This window comes from Tamandua tetradactyla, chromosome 1, assembly GCF_023851605.1.
Source record: "Tamandua tetradactyla isolate mTamTet1 chromosome 1, mTamTet1.pri, whole genome shotgun sequence".
Lineage (NCBI taxonomy): Eukaryota > Metazoa > Chordata > Mammalia > Pilosa > Myrmecophagidae > Tamandua > Tamandua tetradactyla.
The window spans coordinates 86,488,691-86,512,019 of record NC_135327.1 but is presented as its reverse complement, the minus strand read 5'-3'; the positions used below and the strand labels follow the sequence as shown (position 1 = coordinate 86,512,019).

The following is a 23,329-nucleotide window of genomic DNA, read 5'->3' as shown; positions in this document are numbered from 1 at the left end:
ACTTTCCTCATGGTCTTCAGGAAGTAATTTTTAAAATTTATTGGTTTCATTTTAAATTACAAAAGCTAACATCTGTTGTAAAAATTTTTTTAAAAATACATTAAGTATGCTAATAAAAGATTGAAAGGTCCCAGAGCTCATATCTTAAAGATGATCACTGTTAATGGTTTGACATGTATTCTTTCAGACTTTTTTTCCAGGCATATCAAATATAATTTTTAAGCATGAGTTTGTACTAATATAGTATTCCAGAACACGAAGTTTTCACAACATCTTGGACATTATGATACTAATCTCCTATTAATAGACAATTCGATTATTTACTTTTTTTTTCTGTTTCAACCAGCGCTGCAATGAACATTCTTACAAAAATATTTTCTAGCATGCGCATTAGTCATATTTCTAGGATAGATTTCTAGAAGAGGAATTGCCAGTCAAAGGATACATATGTTAACAACATCTGTCAATCTGCAGAAAGGGGTTATTTTCAAAGCTTTGTTGGCTCTCCTGCTTTGAGCTAAGATGGAATTTCATGAACTCTATATCCCTGCAGGATATGAGCTGCTTTAGCCACTTGCACCCTACATTTCTTTTAAATTTTTTAATTTATTTTTAATTTTTTTAATCGACAAACCGAAACAACATACAAACACGAACATTCTTAACATACGAACATTCCATACATTGTGTATGATCAATGGCTCACAATATCATCACATAGTTGTATATTCATCACCATGACCATTTCTTAGAACATTTGCATTACTCTACAAAAAAGAAATTGAAAAAAGACAAAACTCATACATACCATACCCCTTACCCCTCCCTTTCATTGATCACTAACATTTCAATCTACTAGATTTATTTTAACCTTTGTTACCCCTATTATTCATTTATTTTTAATCCATATGTTTTACTCATTTGTTGATAAGGTAGATAAAAGAAGCAACAGACACAAAGTTTTTCACAATCACATAGTCACATTGCGAAAGCTATATCATTATACAGTCATCTTCAAGAAACATGGCTACTGGAACACAGCTCTACATTTTCAGCACAGTTCCCTCCAGTCTCTCCATTACACCTTGACTAAAAAGGTGATATCTATATTATGCATAAGAATAACCTCCAGGATAACCTCTCAATTTTGTTTGGAATCTCTCAACCATTAACACTTTATTTTGTCTCATTTCGCTCTTCCCCTTTTGGTTGAGAAGGTTTTCTCAATTCCTTGATGCTGAGTCCCAGCTCATTCTAAGATTTCTGTCCCACATTGCCAGGAAGGTCCACACCCCTATGAGTCATGTCCCACATAGAGAGGCAGAGGGCAGTGAATTTGCTTGTCATATTGGCTGAAAGAGAGAGGCCACATCTGAGCAATAAAAGAGGTTCTCCTGAGGGTGACCCTTAGGCCTAATTTTAAGTAGGCTTAGCCTATCCTTTGCTGGGTTAAGTTTCATATGAACAAACCCCAAGACTGGAAGCTCAGCCTATTGCTTTGGTTGTTCCCACTACTTGTGAGTATATCAAAAATTCTCCACTTGAGGAAGTTGAATTTTCCCCCTTTCTTACCATTTCCCCAAGGGGATTTTGCAAATACTTTTTATTCACTGTTCAGATCACTCTGGGATTTATCGAGGCATCACTCTGGACAAACCTACAAAATCTCATGCCATACTCAAAGTTCCATGTACTACGGTGTTCAATTAAGTTGTCCACATAAATTATATTAGGAAATGCACTAGTCAAAATATAAATTTTGTACCAAATAAACATTTTTTGCTATAGTCTCACACATAAGTTAAAGTTTTAAAATATTAATTATCATCTATTTTCAACACCCTGTAGTATTGACATTCCTTTGTTCTTCCTCATGCAAAAACATCTTTAAATTTGTACATTTAGTCACTATCATTATACACTCTAGGCATTCCTAGATTATACTATCTCAGTCTTTATCATCTGTCTTTCCTTCTGATTTCATGTGTGCCCCCAGGCTTCCTCCCTCTATCCTTCTCACATTCAGCTTCATTCAGTGTTCTAAGATTATTGTATTACAGTTAGGTAGTATTGCGCTATCCATTTCTGAATTTTTACAACAAGTCCTGTTGCACAATCTGTATCCCTTCAGTTACAATTACCCAAAATCTACCCTTTTTCTATCTCCTGATGGTCTCTGTTCTTACCTGAAATTCTCCAAGTTCATTCACCAATGTCGGTTCATTTCAGTGAGACCATACAGTATTTGTCCTTTTGTTTCTGGCTAATCTGACTCATCATCATGTCCTTAAGGTCCATGTTACATACTTCATAATTTTATTCTGTCTTACAGCTGAATAATATTCCATCATATGTATATACCACAGCTTGTTTAGCCACTTGTCTATTGCTGGACATTTTGGCTGTTTCCATCTCTTGGCAATTGTAAATAATGTTGCTATAAACACTGGTGTGCAAATGTCCATTTGTGTCCTTGCCCTTATGTCCTCTAAGTAGATACCTAGCAATGGTATTGCCGGCTATTCCATACTTAGCTTCCTTAGGTACCGCCAAACTGCCTTCTACAGCAGTTGTACTATTTGACATTCCCATCAACAGCGGATAAGTGTGCCTCTTTCTCCACATCCTCTCCAGCACTTGTCATTTTCTGTTTATTAATAATGGCCATTCTGGTGGGTGGTGGATGATATTTCATTGTGGTTTTGATTTGCATTTCCGTAATAGCCAGGGAAGTTTGCTCCCTTCATTTTTGATCCCAAGCTCTCTGTAAGCCCTTCCTTCATTGTCCTTCTCTTCCAAGCTACTTTATTTAATAAGGTGTTTATTACGAACCCTGAGGAATTTCAAGGATCTTTGAAGGGTTGTGAACAGTTTATTTTTGCTGTACCTCACTCTAGCATGGCATTAAGATTATAGGAAGAGGTTATTAAGTCATTTTTCCTTTGGCTTATCCCCATTTGATTATACAAACTATCAAACTATGAGAAAAAAAATTGAGAATCTTTCCCACATAATTTCTTCCATATTTCTTTCTCTGATTAATAGGAGTAAACAGCCCATCTTTGTCAGATCATTCTTGGTCATTAGGTAAATCTTTAGATTAAAAATAATTAAAACATAGATCAATCTATGGCTAGGGAGAGTTAATGCACCCTTTAAAACTTAGTTTTCTCACATTCCCTCTCCCTAACTACCCCTCCTCCTTCAGCCTTTATTATCTGATATGTGTATTTTATGCTGAGAAAGAAGTAGGAAGGAAACTTGAAATTACTTGAGGATCTGCATTCTGCTGTGCAGCTATCCTCAGTAACCTTCACATATTTGGCATTCTTTTGATTTCCTAAAGAAGTGACTCACCCAGAATTATACAGCCACAGTAATTTGAATATCTGGTCTCCTAATATTTCTTTCATCTTTGAGCAATTCCTTTTAAAGATTTCTTTAGTGGAGATTGCTGCATGTTGGTGATAAAGAGGAAAGAAGAGGGGGAAGGATCCGTCAGATTTAAAAGAGGGTTTTACTTTTGTGATCTTTTCCTTCTCTCCTTTCTTTTCAGTGTTAATTTTGGTTGCTTAAGCACCAGAGGTCTGAGAAAGCTTATGCCTACTTTTCCCCCCAAAAGGCACTGTGTGTCTTGGGAAGTTAAGAGTCAGGCCTATCTTTTAACTAGAACTGATCAGGAGAGAGGCCGGCAAGAAGCACATGGGCTGAAGCAGAAGTAAAGGTGGACATGCTCTCTTTGCCCAACCTTGCCAATGGCAGAGTCAGCTGAGCCTTTCTTCTGACTGTCATGGTGATGCTAAAAACCAGTGAAGTCTCTGCTGATTGAAATCTGCATTAAATTGTGTGGGAAAGGTTTCTTCCTGACTTTTTTCTCCATGTGTTGGTATGCATAATAGAAGTAGGGGATAATTTAAGAAGCAAATATGAAGATAATATAGTAATTTCTTCTATTTGCAATAGTGAAGTTTCACTTTTTTTTTTTTTTTTTGCCTTTTTTGGTGCTGCTTTTTCTACTCTAATCCATTTCCAAAGCTACATGTGAACCTCAAAAGTATATAAATCATTTTCAGTTAATATTTGAGTGCCTACTACATGCAAGGCATTATGTTAGGCCCTGCATCAGATGAAAAGAGAGCTAAGATTTAGTCTACCCTCAGGGTCTCCAGTCAAATAGCAAAAGTAATTCATGGTCAAAAATGGCTAAATTTTACAAGGGAAAACAGTTTAACTGCCCTCATTGACAGCACCTAAGTATCACTGACATTTAGCTCAAACCAAAAGCATATTTTGAAATAATAGGCAATTAAGTGGCAATTTTATCAGAAACAAGGATTTCAGAAGAGTTGGCTCTCTTGTGTGTCATAAATCATGAGAGAAAGATGGAGTTACGCCCATGCCATATGTGGAACTGTAGAGCTATCCAATAATGCAGGATCATCTGCAATACATCTGTGTGTTTTTCTTCATTTAATTTCAAATTCTAAGATTCATTGTTTCAAAAGTTGGTATTGTGGGCTCTACATATGTCATGAAAAAAAATAATACCTGAGGAAGTTCTTGATTTGATGGGTTTTAAGGTATTTTTTAACTCTAAAATATTAGATTCTATAGGGAACAATGTATGCTTTTGGAATAAGAACTCAAGGAGAAAATACTACAGTCTGATTCTAGTGTTTGATGCTCTATTACTACCATTTGGGATGATAAAAATGGCCATTGTTTTGGTTTTATAAAATCTGTTTATCTATTTAGAATGACTGACAAGATGTCATCATTTACTGCCAAATTTCTAGAAGAAATCAAGGAAAAAAGTATCAACTAAAAACCATAAATAAATCATCATGATTCTTCTGTGAAATGGGTTATGTCATGGGTAGCAATCACAAATACCATCATCTGCTCTCTTATTGTTCATAAGTGCACTTAAAGTGCAATGCAATTTACTTTCACTAGTCTCATATAAAGCAGGAATTATTTAATCAGTGCCAAAGTCAGTATGTTAGTCAGCTTATATACCTCCCTAAAATATGATTCAATCAACGCCAAATGATTAGAGAGATAAGAAAGTTGGGAGCCTCACAAACAAAGGAAATAATGACATATTATTTTAACCATTACCAAGCGTTTTTCCTCTGCCCTTCAGTCTCCATGGTAATCCAATGCAGCTGCTTCACATGAAGCAAGCACATTAGTCTGGCACAGGTATTTGTTTCCTCTCCAAATTTCCTGTTTTCTTGGATATGAGATCTCTGAAGGGGACATTCAGGAAATAGTCTTCACAGTCTTTTAGAAAGGGCAACTCAAAAGGGGCAGGTTCTTCCTGCTTGTTAAACCAGTAGTCTTGTCTAGCCTAGCATGATTCATCTAAACAAACTTAAAGTGCAATGCAATTTACTTTCACTAGTCTCATATAAAGCAGGAGTTATTTAATCAATGCCAAAGTTAGTATGTTAAGTCAGGTTGCTGAAGGCAGTTGGTTTCCCATAGAACCGTGTGTTCCTATTTCCTATTAAAGGAAAACTGGGATTCAGTGCTAGGAAACACTGTAGTGAGTTGGCAATAGTGAGTTGGCAACAATGTTCTTCCCCATTTGTAATAGATTTTCTTTTATGTCCTTTGGGTTCCAAGAGAACTCTAAATCATTTCCTTTCTTCCCTCAGTCCTAGAGACAACTGTGCTGCCAGACTATTACCACGGATTTGGATTCCTTAGAGAAGTGGGGCTTTCATCTGCACTAGAACTAAGTTTCTAGGAGAGCCCTGGAATTTGAAATTCCTTGGGCTTCTAGTAATAAATAGAGATAAATTGGTCTTCTGAAGGGCAGTCTGGATTGAAGAATCCTATTTCTGGGCTGCTCCCTGCCCACCTCCCTCCTTGGCAGATGGGAGAAAGAAAAACCAGCCCTTGTGGGGTAAGGAGTTTAAGAATGGGGGCTATTGCTCTAATTTTTTTGCTGTTTGTTTTCATCTCTGGGCTTTAGTTTACATGGTTCTCTCATTTTATTTTCTTCTGCTTTGTTATTGCCCCTATGTCTTTTGCTTTCTCTTTCTTTGTGGGGTGTAGTTTGATCCTCATAAAGGAAAAGGATGTATGAGACTATTTTTTCTAATTTTTGGTCATTTAGGTGTATAACCTTGCAAGTGTCACTCAACTTCCTGTACCTTACTTTCTTAATCTATAAAAGGGCATGTTCCCTTTCATTTGCAGAACATTGTCAATTACTTTATATTCTTTGGTCATCAACAGAAAAAAAATTCTTCTAATAACTATGTTAATCACTAGAATGCATTATTCATTTTCAAATATTTAAAAGTGAAATATATGAATAATAGTTAAATCATCCTTACCTTGATTCCCTGTGTTTGTGCATATTTCGTGACACTTGAGAGATATTTGTGGATGGCAGAATATTTTTTCAGATGATATCTTGAAGCATATTTCAAATTCTAAATTTGACTTGAGCAAAATATACCCCGATATTCATTCACATGAAACTAAATTAGTTTCAGTTTTTGTGAATAGGTTATATATCTTTAATTTTTGCAAGAAAAAGGTTTTAGTTACTTAATGGTTTACTTTCTCATAACATTTTTCAATCTTCTTCATCTGCCCTTCAAAGGAGGAATTAAAAGCACTCAACATATAGTACTATTAACAGGGAAATTCTGCAGATTGCCTGGCCCACTTCATTAAATACACATCTGAAATCTAAGCTCTATCCCTATCCCCTAAACTGCCCGTGTCTGCTAAGTTCCAGCAATATGAAGAACAAGATGGGTTTGTTTTATAAGAAGTGCCATCTCATTTATACTGTCACATTCTGAGTTGGACCTCAAAGAGAAACTTTATGTAGATCAACATCATCCATATGTCCTTCTTCTTGCACTAGCTGCCCAAAAAGTAGATGTATCAAAAATTGTAGCAACCATCTTACTTCCTCATCAGATTACAGTCTAGTAAATGAAGATAGGATTCAGGAAAACTGAGGAACAAATTGGACGAGTCTGAGGCCTTGTTGTCTAACGGAAAGGCACAAGTTCTCTGAACCCTGTGTCATGGTCAGGTTCATGTGTCAACTTGACCAGAGGTGCGTTTGTATACTGAATCATGGGCTATTGTTAATGGTTTGGCTGGATGGTCAGGGAGTTGGAAAGACCTTAATTGGAAAATTGGTGACGAAGAGGTCTGGGGAAGAGATATGTGGACAGGCCTTTCTGAGTGGGCTAAAATCATGAAGATATTTGTGTCCCATGTGAATGCACACCAGAGGGTAACTTCAGCAGAGGAAGGTTTTAGTGGATAAATGACCCATTCTGTGGATACCAGTCACTTTCTTTCCCCTGTCATTGTCCAATGGGTTCATGAACAAAGTGATCATGGTGGTAGGGATGGAGGTTATGCATGGACTCAGCAACATGGACTTCCACTCACCAAGGCTAACCTGGCTACAGCCACTGCTGAGTGCCCAATCTGCCAGCAGCAGAGATCCACACTCAGCCCCTGATATGGCACCATTCCCCAAGGTGACTAGCCGACTACATGGTTGCAGGTTGATTACATTGGACCACTCTCTTCATGGGAGGGGTAGCAATTTGTTCTAAAAGGAACAGACATGTACTCTGGATATGGATTTGCTTTCCCTGCATACAACGCTTCTGCCAAAACTACCATCTGTGGGCATACAGGATGCCCTATCCATCATCATGGTATTTCACACAGCATTGCTTCTCATCAAGGAACTTCATAGCAAATGAAGTACGGGAATGGACACATGCTCATGGAATTTTCTGGTCTTACCATGTTCCCCATCATCCAGAAGCAGCTGAATTGATAGAATGGTGGAATGGCCTTTTGAAAACTCAACTAGGGTGGCAACTAGGTGGCAATACCTTGAAGGGCTGGGGTAATGTTCTCCAGGAAGTTGTGTATGCTCTGAATCAGTGTCCACTGTATGGTGCTGTTTCTCCCACAGCCAGGATCCATGCATCCAGGTACCAGGGGGTGGAAATGGGAGTGGTACCACTCATTATTACTCCTAGTGATCCACTAGGAAAATTTTTGCTTCCTGTCCCTGTGACCTTGAGTTCTGCTAGTCTACAGGTTTTAGTTCCAAAAGGGGTAGTGCTTCCACCAGGAGAAACAACAATGATTCCATTGAACTGGAATCTAAGACTGCCACCGGGTCACTTTGGGCTACTCATACCCCTAGATCAACAAGCCAAGAAGGAGATTACGTTACTGGCTGGGGTGATTGACCCTGACTATCAGGGAAAATAGGACTGTAACTACACAATGGAAGTAAAGAAGAGTTTTTCTGGAATATAGGAGATCCCCTAGGGTGTCTTTTAGTACTACCATGCCTGTGATTAAAATCAGTGGGAAACTGCAATAACCCAATCCAGGCAGAACTACCAATGGCTTTGAAACTTCAGGAATGAAGGTTTGGGTCACTCCACCAGGCAAAGAACCACAGCCAGCTGAAGTGCTTGCTGAGGGTAAAGGGAACATGGAATGGGTAGTGGAAGAAGGTAATGATAAATATGAACTATGACCATGTGATCAGTTACAGAAACGAGGACCGTAATGCTGTTTTGTTCATGTTATACTATGTAAGTTGTAAGATATCAAGTTTAAGAATGAATGTTACCCAAGCACTTGTACCCTATTCTGGGGAGATTTAATGTGTTTCCAGTTATATGCAGGGCAGTTGAGTATTGTTAGGTGAGGGAAAAAATGTATCTTTTACTGTTTTCTATTTAGAAATCAGGTATGATTTAAGGTGATGTGTATAGCTACCAAGTTGACAAGGGGCGGACTGTCACGGTCAAGTTCATGTGTCAACTTGGCCAGGTGGTGGTACCTGTTTGTCTGGTTGGGCAAGTGCTGGCCTATCTGTTGCCATGAGGACATTTCATAGAATTAAATCATGATCACGTTGGCTGCATCCACAGCTGATTCCAGTCAGCCGAGGGGAGTGTCTTCTGCAATGAGTGATGCTTAATCTAATCACTGGAAGCCTTTTAAGGAGGGTTCAGAAGAGAAAGTCTCTCTTTCTGCTTCGGCTGGTGAGCCTCTCCTGTGGATTTCATATAGACCCTCCATCTGAGTCATCAGTTTCACTGCCTGCCCTATAGATTTTGGTTATGTGAGACACTTTTATAAATTTTATATTTATGGATATTTCCTGTTGATTCTGTTTCTCTACAGAACCCTAACTAATACACCCTGTCTCGGGTTCTTACTAATTCTGAGAGCTTTAAGCAAATCATGCTATTTCTCCGAATCTATGAGGATAACACCTATTTTACAAATTTATGTGGATTAAATTAGATTATTATGAAAATGCCTGGCTATAAAAATTTCCATCTTCCAATCAAATACCTGATTTACAGAGAATATTGGTCCTGTATTACATAAGCTGAGGTATTATACAGCATTTGTATACAAATGTACAGCCTACAATGTACATTCTCATGAGGAATACTTTCACCTATGTATATTCAAATATCAAGCCTAGATATTTTTTGCCAATTCAGATAGTAAGTCTGGGCATTTGGGGGAATATTTGATTAAAAAGCAGTAAGCAGTTCTAGGCCCGTGTTTTGGCAAACTGACGTTCATTAATTATTTAACACATCTACACTGAGGACAAAATATGTGCTATTGCAGCAGATCTTAATCTTTTGATCTCAAGACCCCTTTACATTCTTTAAAATACTAAAGATCCCAAAGAGCTTTTGTTTATGTGGATTATATCTATTGATATTTAGTGTATTAGAAATTAAAAATGAGAAAGTTTAAACATATTATTTAATTCCTTATAAATATCAATAAACCCATTACATGTTAACACAAATATTTTTATGAAAAATAATTATACAGAAAACCCAAAAGAAATGGTTTCAAGAATGGCATTGTTTTACATTTTTGCAATGTAATTTATTGTCTTTAAAGCTTTGCTTAACAGAAGATAGCTGGATTATTTTACATATTTTTGCATTCAATCAGTTGTAATTATCACATATCGTGTAACCTCTGGAAAACATCACATCACTATGAGCTCCTCAAGAATGAACAAGGTTCAAAAAAAGAAGAGTCTTGGTAATATAATTAAAATAGTATTGAACTCCTGGATCCCTGGAAGCATCCCTGGCAACTCTCCTCTTTCCTAGGGTTCCCTATTTCACAACTTAATTCACTGTGCTAGTGCCTAGTACCTAGTTACCTCTCAAGAAATATTTGCTGATGAAGTAATGAACACCATATCCCATGATAGGTGCTGGGGTTACACAGTTGAACAAGTCAGAGTCCCTGCCCTTAAAGAGCTGACACTTCAATGGGAGAGAAGTATGTATAATACTGTGCTATTAGCATTACTATAGAAGGAAATAGAAGGTACTATAGAGGTTGGAAGGCACCTAGCTCAATTTTGGGAGATCAAGGAAGATTTTGTAGAGGAAATGATGATCAAGCTAAGACTTATAAGCTAGATAAGGGGCACAGATGAAAAAAAGAGTGAAATATCCCTGACAGAGGCTGAAGCAAGGCTTGCTGGTGTTTAGAAAGAGCAAGGCATAGTAGGTTGGGCTGAAATGAGGTTGGAAAGCATCATGTAAGTTTTCTGAGGGAAAGTTTCTAGAGTTTAAACCAGGAACTGGTGTAGTTAAAGTTTGGAATGATCACCCTAGGTACAAGGTGAAGAATGAGTTGGTAGAGCAAGTCACCAGCAGTAAAGCTATTGCAAGGATTTAAACAGGAGATAAGATTGGCCTAATTAGAAGTATTGAAGATGGAAAGAAACAAATATTAGAAAGGTATGGGAAGTAAAAACTGATAGAACTTACTGATAACTGTAGTAGGTGAGAAAGAGGATGAGGCTAAGTGTAATACACAAAGTTCTGGATTAGGCAACTGGATTGATGATATTACTTAGAGACTGGGAACATAAAAAGCAGGTATAATGAAAATGAGGGGTTAGTTTTGGACATTTTATTTTAAGACATCTTGGAACATACAGGACAGATACTTTGAAGGTAGTTAGGTATGTAGATCTGCAGTCAAAAGAAAGAATTGGATAGAACTTTCTATTTAGGAGTCATTAGCATCTTTAGTTATTGAAGCCATGAGAGTAGATGAGATTACCCAAGGAGAGTGTAAAAAGTGAGATAAGAATAAATGGATTAGGACATGGACACAATTCTGATGTACACAGACATCTAAACAACAGGCAGAAGAAGTGGGTCCTGGAAGGTAAACTGAAAAAAAAGCAAAGATCTAGGAGAACCAGGAAAGTGTGCTTTCACAATGTAAGGGATGTGAATGGAGGACATAATGTCACTCGTATCAAATGCTGCAGGAAAGGTCAAGTAAAATAATGAAAAGGCTCCACTGGATTGAACAAAGAGGTTGTGGGTGACCTTGTCGAGAACTTCAGAGGGTGATAGAGGCAGAATCCAGAAGTTTACAGAATAAATAACCCAGGAAGTGAAGTTCCTGGGAACGTAGGAGGAGATATAATCCAGGAAAAGGCAAAAAAAAAAAAAAAAAAGGGATGGAATACAGAGAACAGATAGAAATATGCACCTCAGTTAGGGAGGACACCTGAAAATAAGTAAGGGAGATGATTTGAAAACAATGGGAAAAAAATCTGCAGTGGCTGTTGGGGAGAAATGGGAAAGAGAAGTAACTAGGGAAACAAGGACTGCTTGGCAAAGTTGAATTTCAGATCAGTTTCTTTCTTTTTTTTTTTTTTCAGTTTCTTTTTCAAACATGTTTATGAATCAGAAGGTTAAGGTCAAGGCTGTAGTATCAAACATAATAGATTCCTAGACACTCCTATAGAGATCATAACACCAGATATTTTTTTCTGTCTCTCTCACTCACACATTATATAGCATTGATTATTATACTTCCTTATGGAGAAAGTTCCATAGGACATCATCATCTCACTGCCTATAACCCTCCACATAATTTTCAATGGGAAGTAGTGAAGCCCTTATTGTGTGGGGTAGAATCTACAGGAAAACAAGAATAAACCACAGACAAGAACTTACTAATATTACTTAGGAATTTACCCACTTTCTGAGTGCAAAATGTCACCTCTTTCATATCCACTAAGAGAGCCTCCTCAAAAAAATAAAAGAGATGGGAGGCAAAGATTTTCTTTTCAGAAACTATTAGATTATACTTAACAATCATATTTGGGATAAAATTTGATATTTTAAAAAGACCTCTACACATATATATTTAGCATTCACTGAATAAATGTTGCATGTCATTACTGACATTAACTATTAGCTCATTATCTCTCACAAAACCCTCGTAGATAACTGGGGTACAAGTATTACTTTATTTAACTCTCACAAAACTCCATTAGATAGGTGTTATCCCCCTTTACAGTTGAGGAAACTGGAGCATGGCTAAAAACAGTTTCATGTGATTTGAATACAGGTAGTCTTATTCCAAATGTTTCACTTTTTTCTTCTGCTACACTGCCTTTTTGAAAATTGTAATTTAATGAAATTCCCCAAAGTAAAATGCTCATGTGAAATTTTAGAAATTTAACACAATGAGTGATTGGGAAGTGTTATAACAGATTTTCTGAATAATTCAGTAAAAATGTAGACTTAAGAATCAGCAGATATCAAGACACAACGTAAGTTGTTTCTTTAGGTAAAATTTTTCATTAAAAAAACTATCTGGAAATATTTCAAGAATACAAAGAGTATAGACAATAACTACAATTGAACATCAATATATACTCTTCATAAAGCTTTAACAAATCTTAATGTTTTGCTACATTTTCAGAAGATTACTTTTTGTAGCAGTTAAAACATTATATACAAATTAACCTTCCCTATTACATTTCCCTCCCTTCCTCTCCTGGGGTAGTTACTATTTTGAATTTGCATCTATTATTTCATAATAATATTTTTACATTTTGATCTTTTTTTTGTTTTAAAATTTTATATTTATGGTATACCATATGCACCTTTCTCAAGTTTTTTTTGGCTTAATATCATGTTAATGAACTCTATCCAATTAATACATGTAGCTTTAATTCATTAAGTTTCACCGTTTAGGATTTCATGTATAACAATTTGTCCAATAATGTAATTTCCTTCTCAATTCTCTTGTCAGTGGACATTTGGATTGCTTCACTATTATAAGCATGCTATTATGAAATTCTTGTACGGTCTCATGATGATTGTCTTTATATATACTTATATTAATTACATGATATATAAACATATAAATACAATTTAATATGCAGTTTAACAAAATAATACACGTGCACAAACCGTACAACAAAGAGAACCATCAATTCAAAAATATTACAAAACACCAGGGGTTGTTCCAAGGAAAGTGAGGCTACTTTCTCTAGGAAGCATCTGGTGAAGTCTCCAATGACAGAAACAGTCATCGCTACGATACGCGATTACACAATCTCAGCCCTTAATTTCTTCTAAACGGTTACCCAATAGTTTCATGTTTATCCATTCCATTTTTTCAACTAGAGTGGGAGCTCCTCGGGAACAGAACCAGGCACCAACAAGGTGAGCCAACACGAGTGTGATCGTGGCGCTTCCGCAGTGGATGCTGCAGTACCCAACCTGTTGGCCTTGCCAGGCTACTAGACAGTGACAGCGCGAAGGAAGTGTAAGGACAACCAGGGCTTAATTTCGTTTTCTACCCGGAAAGTCAAGAGGTGAGAAAACCGGTATAGATGGGAGTATATACACCCGTCTCGAAGTGTTTCTTCACTTTCATTCACAAAGCCTCCGGGTCAGTAGCTGGAAGCTGAGACTGGACACTGCCCGCACCCTAAGGCAGTTTCCGGGTCTGGCTCCTCCAGCTGCGCCTGTTCGCCTCACGCCAGTTTGACGTGAAATTGTGCGGAGCGACCTTTGACAGCGGCCATCTTTAATTCGGGCAAAACCCCACCCTCGCAACTCGCCGACCACTCCCTTTCAGCACTCCCATTTTTTTCATCGGCCAACGTAACGCAGTGAACCTTAGAGGCAGACCGAAGAAACACGCAAAGAGGTCCAATATTCCGTGACCCCGGTGGTGCCAAATCCGGCCAATTTAAACATGGCGGCTAAAGCCAAGCAGTAAACCAGTACCAATGCCGATGAAGTCATGCCCGAAATGGAGCGAGGCATCTTCGGGAAAGGGGACAATCTCGCGAGATCGAAGCTAGTTACCGCCGCTTGTCCCGGAAGCCTCGTCTGAAGAGGCGGGGGTGGGTGGGGGAAAGGGGGCGGAGGAGGGAGCTGGAGTCGGGCGAGAGCCAGTGGAGGAGTCCGCCTGTTCTCGCGTGCGTAAGCGGGTCAGCGACGCCGGGCGGCTACGCCGCGGAATCGGCGTAGGCCGCTTTGGAGAATCGGCGGGCTACGCTGCGCCTGGGCTGGTCGCGGAGGGGGAGGGGATGTCGGTCAGTGCGAGATCCGCTCCTGCTGAGGAGAGGAGCGTCAACAGCAGCACCATGGGTGAGTCTCAGCTTTGGGCCGCTGAGGCTCGACGTTGGCGGCTCCGGCTGCGGAGGGCCGCTGCGGACGTCACACCTGGAGTGGGGAACGCCGTGAAGCGAGACCCCGGGCAGCGGCGAGGGGAGGTCGGGGTGGGGGCGACAGTGGGCCCGGGGCGCGGCAGTGGCGGGCCCGGGGGGGAGGGGAGGCGGCGGCAGTGACAGTTTGAATTGAATGTGGAGAGAGCCGAGGCGGCGGCATTTCCTGTGTCGCGGCGGGCGGGTCCCGGGAGCAGGGAGACTTGCGCCGCGGCCTCCGCGGTCGCGTCCGGGGCAGCCAGAGTCGGGTCGTCTGTGCCCAGCCCTTGCCTCCCTGTGCCCCTCGCTTTCCCTCAGCCTCCTCGCAGTCGCGCCGACTCTGCTCTCTCCCGCCGGCGGCTGCAGCAACCTCAGCTGAGGTCCCCTCGTGGGGGAGTGGGCTCGGCGAGGAGGGTGGGGATGTGTGTGCGCGCTCGGGTTCGAGTACTGTGTGGGCTGTCCCCGGGAGGGCGGCTGCGGGGAGGCTAGCAAGAAGGATGCACCAGGCGGAGGCTGCGAGTGGAGGCGGCGACGGTGATGGCTGCAGCAGCTACAGCAGCTCCATCAGCTCCATCAGCCGCGTCGCCTACCCTTTTTCCTTCTCGGCCTCTCGGGCTCTGGGCCCTGAAGGCGGGTGGATGGCGGGCGAGTCTTGAGTACGGAGGAGGGTGGCTTGGGGTTTGGGCTTAATTCTTAGGGAAAGGGAACGTCTGGGAAGAGCGCCCCCCGGAGGAGGGGAAAAAGGTGGGAAGGGTCCCTGGAAAAGGGAGGGAGTGGAGATGTGGGCTGGTGGAGTTTAAGGAAATTATTTTTTGAAAATATATCAGTATTTTCAGTTATTCTCTTAAGAAACCCTTTCATTTCCTTTCCTCCCCCACATATTGGAAAAAGAACAAGCCCGTTTCATTCACATTTTCCACTCCTGAGTTCCATTTCATACTGAGCAACTGTGATTTTTCCCACACATTTCCATTTGCTAAGTTACTTTTTGAAAATATACTTTCAAATAATGGTTTTTATAATATGTAGGGAAAGAATTTTTGACGTCCAGGTGTTTACTCCACTACTGAAATAACTACTTAATTTAGCGAAGTTTTGGTTAAACTTTCAGAATTCTTTCTTTTGGCTTTGTTAGTTTGATGAAATGAAAGAATATATCCCAGAGTGCCCTTGAAAATCTAAATGAACAGATGATGTAAATGAAAAACATTTCATGTATTTTACATTTGTGTACATGAACTTATATGCAAGTTGGGGAGGAAACTCTTTTTAGGCAATAAGTGTACAGGTATGGATGGAATTTATGGAATCCTGATAGACTGAAGGATGGTGCCTTAGCATGGTTTAAGCAGTTACAAAGCTGGATCTCTTATTCCTCCAAATAGGAAGGAAAGGAGCAAGGTGGGGGGGGGGGGAATTGGAAACCCTTTCTTTCACTCCACACAACTGTTGAGTGAGTGGGGCTAGAGGAAATAGGGTTGAGAAGCGCTATGAAGTAAATATGGAAGCTACATAGGTAGGTGGTTTGCATGATTGTGTTGTTTCACTCTGATGAGACAGTATGATATAGCCAGGTACTTTAAATACGTTTATTAGGAATATCACGTGTTTTTAGGCTTACAGGATTGCAGTACATAACTGGAAATAAATTTGTTTTGTGTTTATGTTTAGGTAGATTTTAATTTATAGAAAGGATATTGTATATTTCAAGTTTAGTTTACGAAGTTTTGCTTTAGGAAATTTTGCTTGCTAGCTCTGGCTTGGGCTTAAGGTATAAACCATAACTACATGAAAAGGTAATATTTTCAATAGATTGTTTCAGAAGTTTGTTATAAAAGTGATTGCTTGAATTTGCACATTTTTCTATAGAAATCATCTTAAATCCATGCCAGAACTTCTGAGCTGGTTTTGTCAAAAGATTAGGCTATAATATCAAAAATAGAACTTTGATGGGAAGGGGGCGTTAGATCTGTGGTTTTCAAAGTTTTTAGTAATAGGGTGTGATCAGATGAGGGAACCAGTTGAAATGAAGATAGTGGTAGAGCAAGTTGATTTCAGACTTGTCATAAATTTATGGCATACTTATAAGTATGTTTTAGTTTGTCATCTGGCAAAATGAATACCATACAACAGTTTAACTTAACAACAGGAATTTATCGTTGGCTTATGGTTTCAGAGCAAGAAGGCTTGCTTCCTTCCTTTTTGGTTGACTAGCAGTTTTTGGGGTTCCTTGACTATTCCATCACATAGCAGTGCATGTGATCGCATCTTTCTCTTCTGGGTTCTATTAACTTCCAACTTCTTGCTTTTCCTTTGTCCAGTTTCCTTTACTTATAAGAACTTCAGCTGTTCTCATGCAGTTTGGGCACACCTCAACTAATAACATCTTCAGTGGTTCTGTGTGCAAATGGGTTCACACCCGCAGGACCAGGGGCTGAGACTTGAACATTCTTTTTGTGAGGACATTCTTCAATCCCTAAAAGCTGTATTCTGGGAATGACCAATGGAGGATTGCTGTCTATCTAAATTGCTGACTGAGAACCATGTTTCATATTTTGAGCTAATAAACTCTTCAATTTTTTATTAGAAATTGAAAATTTTTAACCTTTATGATTTATGCATTTATTGAGTTTTGAGGCAAACCTAACTTTATATATATATATATTTCTGTATTGTTTGGCCTATAAATGATATAAGATTTATTGTATAATGGAAAGTGATGTAAAAAATGCGTTTTTGAGAACTAGAATTTTAAGGTAGCATGATTATGGGTTTGTTTGGCTTGCCAGATGAGAGTATAATATAATGTTAAATGTAAATTGTTAGACTTCAGAGCAGTGCTTTGCAGACTGCAGGTTGGAGCTCATTAGTGGATCCTGAAATCAGTTTTGTGAATTTCTCATAATACTTCAAAGAAAATATCAGTACAATGCATTTAGTATGAGTGTTTTTTTTAGTTGTTGCAGTTTTACAAGTATTGTGTATTAGGTTAAAGTATAAATTTTACTTTTTGTTAAGGGTCGTGGTGAAGAAGTTTGAAACACCTGGAGGATGTGTAGATATGGATATGAGTGCAGAGATGGATAGGTCTTAGTGTGAGGAGGGAAGATTTTTTTTTTAATTTATTTTTTATTATCAAACCCAAAGAACATACAAACATGAACATTCTTAACATACAAATGTTTCGTGCATGGTGTACAATCATTGGCTCACAATATCATCACATAGTTGTATATTCACCACTGTGATCATTTTTTAGAACATTTGCATCACTCCAGAAAAAGAGATAAAAAGAAAAAAGAGAAACTCATATATACCATATCCCTTACCCCTCCCTCTCATTGACCACTAGTATTTCCAATATATTTTAACCTTTCTTCCCTCTATTTTTTTTCTATACCCCTTACCACTCTCTTTCATTGTTCATTAGTATTTCAGTCTACTCAGTTTATTTTAACATTTGTTTCCTCTATTATTTATTTTTAAAACATATTTTTTACTGACCTGTCAATATTGTAGATAAAAGAAGCATCAGACCCAAGGTTTTCACAATCACGTAGTCACATTGTGAAAGCTGTTTCGTTATGCATTCATCTTCAAGAAACATGGTGTTCTAGTTTGCTAGCTGCCAGAATGCAATATACCAGAAACAGAATGGCTTTTAAAAAGGGGAATTTAATCAGATGCTAGTTTACAGTTCCAAGGCCAAGAAAATATCCCAATTAAACAAGTCTATAGAAATGTCCAATCTAAGGCATCCAGGAAAAGAAACCTTGATTCAAGAAGGCTGATGAAGTTCAGGGTTTCTCTCTCAAGTGAGAAGGCATATGTGAACACAGTCACAGTTTCTCTCTCAGCTGGAAGGGCACATGATGAGCTCGGTGTCATCTGCTTGCTTTCTCTCCTGGCTTCCTGTTTCGTGAAGCTCCCTGGGAGGCATTTTTCTTCTTCATCTCCAAAGTGCTGGCTGGTGGACTCTCTGCCTTGTGGTGCTGCAGCATTCTCTGCTCTCTCTGAATCTCCTCTTTTTTCCAGAATGTTTCCTCTTTTATAGGACTCCAGTAACTTATCAAGACCCACCCAAGTGGGTGTAGACATGTCATCACCTAATGCAACTTAACAACCACTCTTGATTAAATCACATCTCCAAGGAGATTATCTAATTATAGATTCAAACATACAGTATTGAATAGGGATTATTCTGCCATTATGAAATGGGATTTTGATTAAAACATGGCTTTTCTAGAGGAAATACCTCCTTTCAAATCAGCACACATGGCTGCTGGAACACAGCTTTACAGTTTCAGGACTTCCCTGTAGCCTCTCTAATACACCTTAAATTAAAAAGGAACTATCCATATAATGCATAAGAGTAACCTCCAGGATAATGTCTTGACTCTGTTTGAAATCTCTCAGCCACTGACACTTTATTTTGTCTCATTTCTCTCTTCCCCCTTTCGGTCGAGAAGGTTTTCTCAATCCCTTGATGCTGAGTTCCAGCTCACTGTAGGATTTCTGTCCCGCATTGCCAGGGAGGTTTACACCCGTGGGGATCATGTCCCATGTAGAGAGGGGAAGGGCAGTGAGTTTGCTTGCCGTGTTGGCTGAGAGAGAGGTAGATCACATCTGAACAACAGAAGAGGTTCTGTGGGGGTGACTCTTAGTCCTGATTTTATGTAGGCTTAGCCTATCCTTTGTGGGGTTAAGTTTCATATGAACAAACCCCAAGATTGAGAGTTTGGCCTATTGATAGGGTTGTCCTCACTGCTGGTAAGAATGTCTGGAATTCTCCAAATGGGAAAGGTGAATTTTCCCCCTTTCTTGCCATTCCCCCAAGGGGACTTTGCAAATACTTTTTTATTCACTGTTCAAATCAATTGACTCTCTTTCCTTCTGGTTTCATTTGTGCCCCCAGCCCTCTTCCACCTTTCATTCTCACATTCAGCTTCATTGAGTGTACTAATAGTATTATGCTGCAATTAGATACTATTGTGCTATCATTTCTGAATTTTTACAATCTGTCCTGTTACACAGTCTGTATCCCTTCACCTCCAATTACTCAAAATCTACCCTGTTTTTATCTCCTGATGGCCTCTGTTCATAACTGAAATTCTCCAAGTTCATTCACTAGTATTAGTTCATATCCGTGAGATCATACAGTATTTGTCCTTTTGTTTCTGGCTAATCTCACTGAGCATAATGTTGTCAAGGTCCATCCATGTTGTTTTGTGCTTCATGACATTATTCTGTCCTACAGGTGTGTAATATCTCATCGTATATATATACCACAGCTTGTTTAGCCACTCGCGTGTTGATGGACATTTGGGCTGTTTCCATCTCTTGGCAATTGTAAATAATGCTGCTATAAACATTGATGTACAGATGTCCGTTTGTGTATTGGTGGATCATATGTCAATTCTATACTTAGCTTCCTGAAGAAATGCCAAGCTGCCTTCCACAGTGTTTGTGCCATTTTACATTCCCACCAACGGTGGATAAGTGTGCCTCTTTCTCCACATCCTCTCCAGCACTTGTCATTTTCTCTTTTATTAATAATGGCCATTCTGGTGGATGTGAGATGATGTCTCATTGTGGTTTTGATTTGCATTTCCCTAATAGCCAGGAAAGTTGAGCGTCTTTTCATGTACCTTTTTGTCATTTGTATTTCCTCTTCTGAGAAGTGTCTGTTCATGTGTTTTGCCCATTTTGTAATTGGGTTATCTTTTTGTTGTTGAGTTGAACAATCTCTTTATATATTCTGTATACTAGACCCTTGTCTGATATATCATTTCCAAATATTGTCTCCCATTGTCTAGGCTGTCTTTTTTCTTTCTTGACAAAGTTATTTGATGCACAGAAGTGTTTAATTTTGAGGAGTTCCCATTTATCTATATCTTCAATGCTCATGCTTTCGGTGTAAGATCTAGGAAACCACCTCCTAATACGAGATTGATAAGATATTTCCCTACATTTTCTTCTAACAGTTTTATGGTCTTAGATCTAATGTTTAGGTCTTTGATCCATTTTGAGTTAATTTTTGTATAGGATGTAAGCTGTGGTTCCTCTTTCGTTCTTTTGCATGTGGGCGTCCAGTTCTCTAAGCACCATTTATTGAAGAGACTGTCCTGTCCCTGTCCTGTCCTGAGTTGGCTTGACTGCTTTATCAAAGATCAGCTGTCCATACATGAGACAGCTGATATATCAGATATACATGAGAGAGTGTATATCTGAACACTCTATTTGATTCCATTGGTTAATACATCTATCTTTATGTCAGTACCATACTGTTTTGGCTGCCGTAGTTTCATAATACGCCTTAAAATCAGGTAGTGTAAGACCTCCGACTTCATTTTTCTTTCTCAGAAAATTTTTAGCTATTCGGGGCACACTGCCCTTCCAGATAAATTTGGTTATTGGTTTTTTATTTCTGAAAAGTAAGTTTTTGGGATTTTAATTGGTATTGCACTGAATCGATAAATCAATTTAGGTAGCATTGACATCTTATCTATATTTAGTCTTCCAGTCCATGAACATGGAATACCCTCCCATTTATTTAGGGAGAAGACTTTTAAAGGTGTTAATTGCATGTGGTTTTTCTTATTTTGGATTTATTTGAGGATTTTGTATTCCTTGTAACCAACATGGTAAGAGATCTGGGGTCTGCTGCTGTTTGGGAGGAGGTCATCCTCAAAGCCAGATAAAAATCAAAGTGGGTGCCAGAAAAAAAGTTGCTTTTAATGACTGCTCTAGGTCCTGAGTAGAAATGCTCTTTTCTTTGTTTGTGTCTTCTCTTGTCTTTTTTCATCATCAGAGATTTAGAGAGCTAAGTTTAGGGCCTGGGCCTGGGTGAAGGGGCCAAGGAGGCAGGTTGACTTGCTTTTAGTTTTGAAGGCTTTAGGCAAGACACACAAAAAGGCCTTGTGACTCGTACCTGATACAGTCTGTCTCTTAATGGTAAGAGAAACGTATTGTGTAATGATGTAAAACATGGGTTTTGGTGTCAGACAGGCATGAGTTCAAATCCTGGCTCTCCCCTTACTAACTGGTGTCAGTCAGGATAGGATAGGGCAGTGATTTTCAAACTGATGAAGGACCTTTTTTTTTAAAAATTTGCAATTCATTGTACAGATACTATTGTAAAATGCAATAAAAAATACTACAAAAAATTGATGAGAAAGTTAAAAGACTTGATTAAATACAAACATCATTTTTTTTATGACTAGGATCCTGTAGACAAAGTTGCTATGAAAATTTCCATTTTTGTGCTTTCAGTTTCTAGTCTTCTCTGACATAAACCTATAAACCGTTCAGAGACTGGCTTCACTAATCCACAAACCACACTTGAACAAAACAACCCTAAAAATTTCAGTGAGCATGGCTAAAGGTGAAGTCTAGTCTGTCATGTTAAGATTTATACTTTATTCTTTAAGCCAGCACTTCTTAATCTTTGCCTTCAAAGTACTTTTAAAGCAGGAGAGAGTTAATAGGTACCTCTTGGGATTGTAGGTGTAGCCTGAAGTTGCTCCTGCTTATTATATATTTTTGAGTTTTTTTTATCTTGGGCATTCATGTGATGTTTGCATTTATTCTATATTTGTTTGATTATGTAAAACATAAACATGATCGATATTCTTCCCCACCAATCTAGAAGTAAAAATTGGCTTTTTTTTTTTTTCTTAACATGGTCAGGCACCAGGAATTGAACCCGGGTCTCTAGCATGGTAGGCGAGAACTCTGCCACTGAGCCACTGTGGCACACTCAACTCTTTTTAACAACTATGAGATTCAAAATTTAAGATACAATTCTTTTACCATGCAGTTGACACATTTAAAGTGCCTTTTTCTGGGTAGTTTTTTATGTGCTACAGAAAATTTAGGTTTGGGACAAAATAAACCTCTTTTGCTTTGGTTTTGTAGAGCAGGTGAAGTTCTAAAATATTGACAGTGTCCTCCTTACCCCTGTATTCTTTTTTTTTTTTTTTTTTAATGCTCTATGGCTTGTTCACATTTCATTACTTTTCCTTGTGAGTATCCCATTATTGCAGCACCATTTGTTGAATTTTTGTATGTTTGTTTTCTGGAAAGTGCATGGACCAGGAATCAAACCCGAGTCTTCTGCATGGTAGGTGAGAATTCTACCACTGAACTACCCTTGCACATCCCCCTTACCCTGGTATTTTGATTTACCTTAGTCTTGACCTGATTGGCTTCATTCTTATCTCTATTTGAAGCCTGATCTCTTTTTCAGTTTCTTTAACAGTTGTTGTATGTGGCAATGTTGACTTTCAGACCTGCAGAACTCCTACTCTGAGTCTTAGGTGTCACAGAGATACCCAGAGTTCCAGGGAAGTACCAGATCATACATAAATAGCACAGACTCTCAAAATTAGAAATAACAGTTACAGCTCTGGATTAGATGTGACTGCTATACGAGTTTAGAATCTAGGTCCCAATTTTCTTGTAAGTATTTTCTAAATGAAACTTCACATACAATACTTGCTCTTTTGTTTCTGACTTATTTTGCATCATATAATGTCCCACAGGTTTATTTATGGTGCTGCATGCCTACTTCATTCCTTTCTGTAGTAGACCCCTTCATCCATTGGATGTCATGTATAATGAACAAAGCCAACTGTCCATGTCTCATATTATCCTCACTTAGCAGTATCACAGCACTCTGAATTTTAGACCATTTCCACTGCTCCCAAGAGAAAAATAACTGATAAACACATCCTCACCAAATAGAAAATCCAAACCTCCCTTTAACTCTTGTCCTAC

At 38.8% G+C, this 23,329-nt stretch overlaps 1 protein-coding gene and 1 long non-coding RNA gene across 3 annotated transcripts in view; both read left to right on the top strand.

Annotated features, from left to right (window-relative positions):
- Positions 1 to 5,908, top strand: part of LOC143649890 (uncharacterized) — a 169,115-nt gene extending 163,207 nt beyond the window's left edge. The window contains exon 6 of the long non-coding RNA XR_013159221.1: positions 5,664 to 5,908. This is a non-coding gene — a long non-coding RNA (uncharacterized LOC143649890). The remainder of the gene's footprint in view (positions 1 to 5,663) is intronic.
- Positions 5,909 to 14,321: 8,413 nt separating this feature from the next.
- Positions 14,322 to 23,329, top strand: part of SEPTIN7 (septin 7) — a 121,716-nt gene continuing 112,708 nt past the window's right edge. Inside the window, exon 1 of one of the 2 annotated variants that reach the window (XM_077119926.1) lies at positions 14,322 to 14,495. In XM_077119926.1, coding sequence (XP_076976041.1) covers positions 14,435 to 14,495 — 61 coding nt within the window. In that variant the 5' untranslated portion in view covers positions 14,322 to 14,434. The remainder of the gene's footprint in view (positions 14,496 to 23,329) is intronic. The other variant, XM_077119918.1, reaches the window with a different exon arrangement.